Here is a 2,841-nt window from a genome sequence, read left to right on the forward strand (position 1 = left end):
TCCCCTCGCCCCTCAGACTTACACACTCACACACAGCCAAGATTACAAGGTGTAGCCTCCACCCCCTCTTACCACACACATTGTACCACCCAGTGCCTGTGCCCCTGTGTGGACAGTGCCAAGTGCCCCACCACCTTTCTGCGTCTCCCCTACGCACACGCACACAGACATTTCACATGACTCTGCTCTGATTGTAGACGCTTGTCCTTGGCCTTATTGTACACCCATTCTTATTTCCTGCCAGATAATCGAAGATCAGTGAAGCCACATACGCATTAACCTACGTGGATTTTAGATTTTAGTTCCGTGACTTGCTTCAATATTTATTTTCAACTCAACAGGGTCGTAAGGAAATAATGAAATGTGCGCAGCAGAACGTCCGCAAAACGACCGATATCAAGGCTAAGTTGGAAGACGTCATATTGGGACAGGGCTCGGCGAGATCGGACTTCATTATGCGCCGAAAAGGTGGGATCTTTTAATCATCTTGAGAACTTTTGTTTTAAGATATATCTTTGTACATTTCTATGATAAAACTTCAATAATATTAGTCTATTGGGCTGGATATTAACAAATTATGTATTACAAAATTTAATTGGTCCTTTGAGCTGGATATAATTAGTACTATCTACAATTTCATTGTTCCTTCGATCTTGTTGTAAGTAACATAATTCAGAACTTTATTAATCCTATCATTATTATAGCTATTTATATAGAGTTTTATTTACGTACTATTTTGGGTTTTCATGATGTTTCCAGTATTTTTGTTATTATGTTATGCTGACAATAAATACGTTTATCATTAAAAGTATCCAGTTTCTTGCCCATCTTTATCGATAGAAGCCATATTCCGAATGAACGTTCTTTCAAAATTTACCATTCATCTGATTAAATAAAACGCAATTGTGACTGATGTACTGATCTATGTATGTACAATCAAAATTACTGGATCGATCGGGGTACAATTTTGGCGTATAGTTAGTCACTATGATGCATGATTTTGATAAATTTAATCAAGGCAAAAAAAAGTTTTACAGTAAAATTTTGAGATCGCGTTCAACATTTTTGGCAATAGGTATACCTATATATCTATTATATATACCATATCCATGTATACGTTCCACGTGCCTCACGAAGCGTATACATGGGTAAAGTATCGACCTTGTCCGTGTGGCGCAGGCGGGGCAGGCGGCGCAGGGGCAGGCGGGGCGAGCGGGCGCGCGGGCGGCGCGGGCGGGCGCGAGCGCTGGCGCAAGGAGTGGGTGCGCGGCGGGTCGCGCTCGCGCGCCGCGTCGCCCGCGCGCGCGCAGCCCGCGCTGGCCGCGCAGCTCGCCGCCGAGGTGTCCATGACCCTGCTGCACGCCGTCGAGACCATCGTGCAGGTCAGCTGATGGATTACTCACTGTACACTACAGTGTTGTGTATTGTACTATTATTTTTATTCATAAAACTATACAGGTTTCGATTTCTCAGAACTAGAACAAATTTAAATGGGGCTAAAGAGAGGGCACTAGCTTTCAAATAAAGAAAATTGTCTACTGTGTATACCCATCTCCTTTTTTGAAGTCGGTTGAAAATATGAAATATTTTTTTATGTTTTGTATTTTCATTCAAAATCAATAGCAATTATATGGATAAGTACGAGTGTAGTACATATGTACACACGTACGTACGTATCTCTGCGTATAAACGCACAAGTACTTTATGCACGCACGTCTGTCATTCGATTAGCAAATTCAAGTTGTGTTTATTTCACTTGTTTATTTATTGTTAAAATGTTGCATTTAATTACATACCCTGTCTATATATGGTGTTGCGCCGGACGCAGTCGTGCAGCGGGTCGGACACGGCGCAGGCGGCGTGCAGCGGCGCGCTGGGCGTGGTGCTGCGCGCGCTGCAGCGCAACCAGAGCGCCGCCGTGCTGCACCACATGTTCGCCACGCTGCGCTCGCTCATACACAAGGTGCCCGCTCGTGTACATTTAGATCACTTGTTTTTGATAAACACATAGTATAAAATGAACGGTCCTAATAGTGTAATTTTTTGTTTTTTTAGGGAATTATAATGTCATAAAGTGTAAATATCGAAAATGAATATATTAATATAATTTTATTACGTAAGGAGTGGCACGCTAATCTCACCACTTAACCAATAATATGGCTGCCGTGGAGCGTGCACTGGACTACAAAGCGCTTCCCCAGCACGTACGACGTAACGCAATAACTTGTGCACGTGCCCGCAGCTGGGCTGGTCGTGCTGCTCGGAGGAGTGGGGGCCGGGCGTGTGCCGCGTGCTGCTGCGGCACTGCGGCGCGCCGGCGGGCGGCCCGCGCGCGCACGCCGCCGCCGCGCTCTACGCGCTCATGCGCCAGCACTACCACCTCGGCAACGTGAGCGCCGCACACCCGCACACACCCGCACACACCCGCACACACCCACACGCACCCGCACACATCCACACACATCCACGTGTCCTTACCCTCCAAATCACTAAAGTCGCTCATATGAGAATTCCAAAATAAATTACCATCTACATTTTTCCACGGACATAGAACTTTTGAAATACCCTCATTAATGTGTCAATTGAATGCACCTCCAGACATCAATATTGCCAACATTCCATAAATCATATATTCCTAACTTATTACCACTTACATACTTTCAAGATATCCTCAATAATCTGTCAATTAGAAACACTTGGTTTTGTTTCCATTTTACAGCTTAGTGCAATAATATATAGTGACCTTGTAATCTATATTACAAAATATACTCGTGATAATCGCTACAACTCTGTACAAACAATCTACTGGTCCCGGTTCTAATTATCCCACTATTAACAGAA

At 44.3% G+C, this 2,841-nt stretch overlaps 1 protein-coding gene across 1 annotated transcript in view; it reads left to right on the forward strand.

Moving 5' to 3' along the window:
- LOC119837982 (dedicator of cytokinesis protein 7) overlaps window positions 1-2,841 on the forward strand; it is a 23,319-nt gene that overhangs the window by 13,536 nt on the left and 6,942 nt on the right. The window contains exons 23-27 of the mRNA XM_038363830.1: window positions 33-49; window positions 342-468; window positions 1,180-1,382; window positions 1,829-1,963; window positions 2,243-2,389. Coding sequence (XP_038219758.1) covers window positions 33-49; window positions 342-468; window positions 1,180-1,382; window positions 1,829-1,963; window positions 2,243-2,389 — 629 coding nt within the window. The remainder of the gene's footprint in view (window positions 1-32; window positions 50-341; window positions 469-1,179; window positions 1,383-1,828; window positions 1,964-2,242; window positions 2,390-2,841) is intronic.

Source organism: Zerene cesonia, chromosome 1 (assembly GCF_012273895.1).
Source record: "Zerene cesonia ecotype Mississippi chromosome 1, Zerene_cesonia_1.1, whole genome shotgun sequence".
In the NCBI taxonomy this organism is placed as follows: domain Eukaryota; kingdom Metazoa; phylum Arthropoda; class Insecta; order Lepidoptera; family Pieridae; genus Zerene; species Zerene cesonia.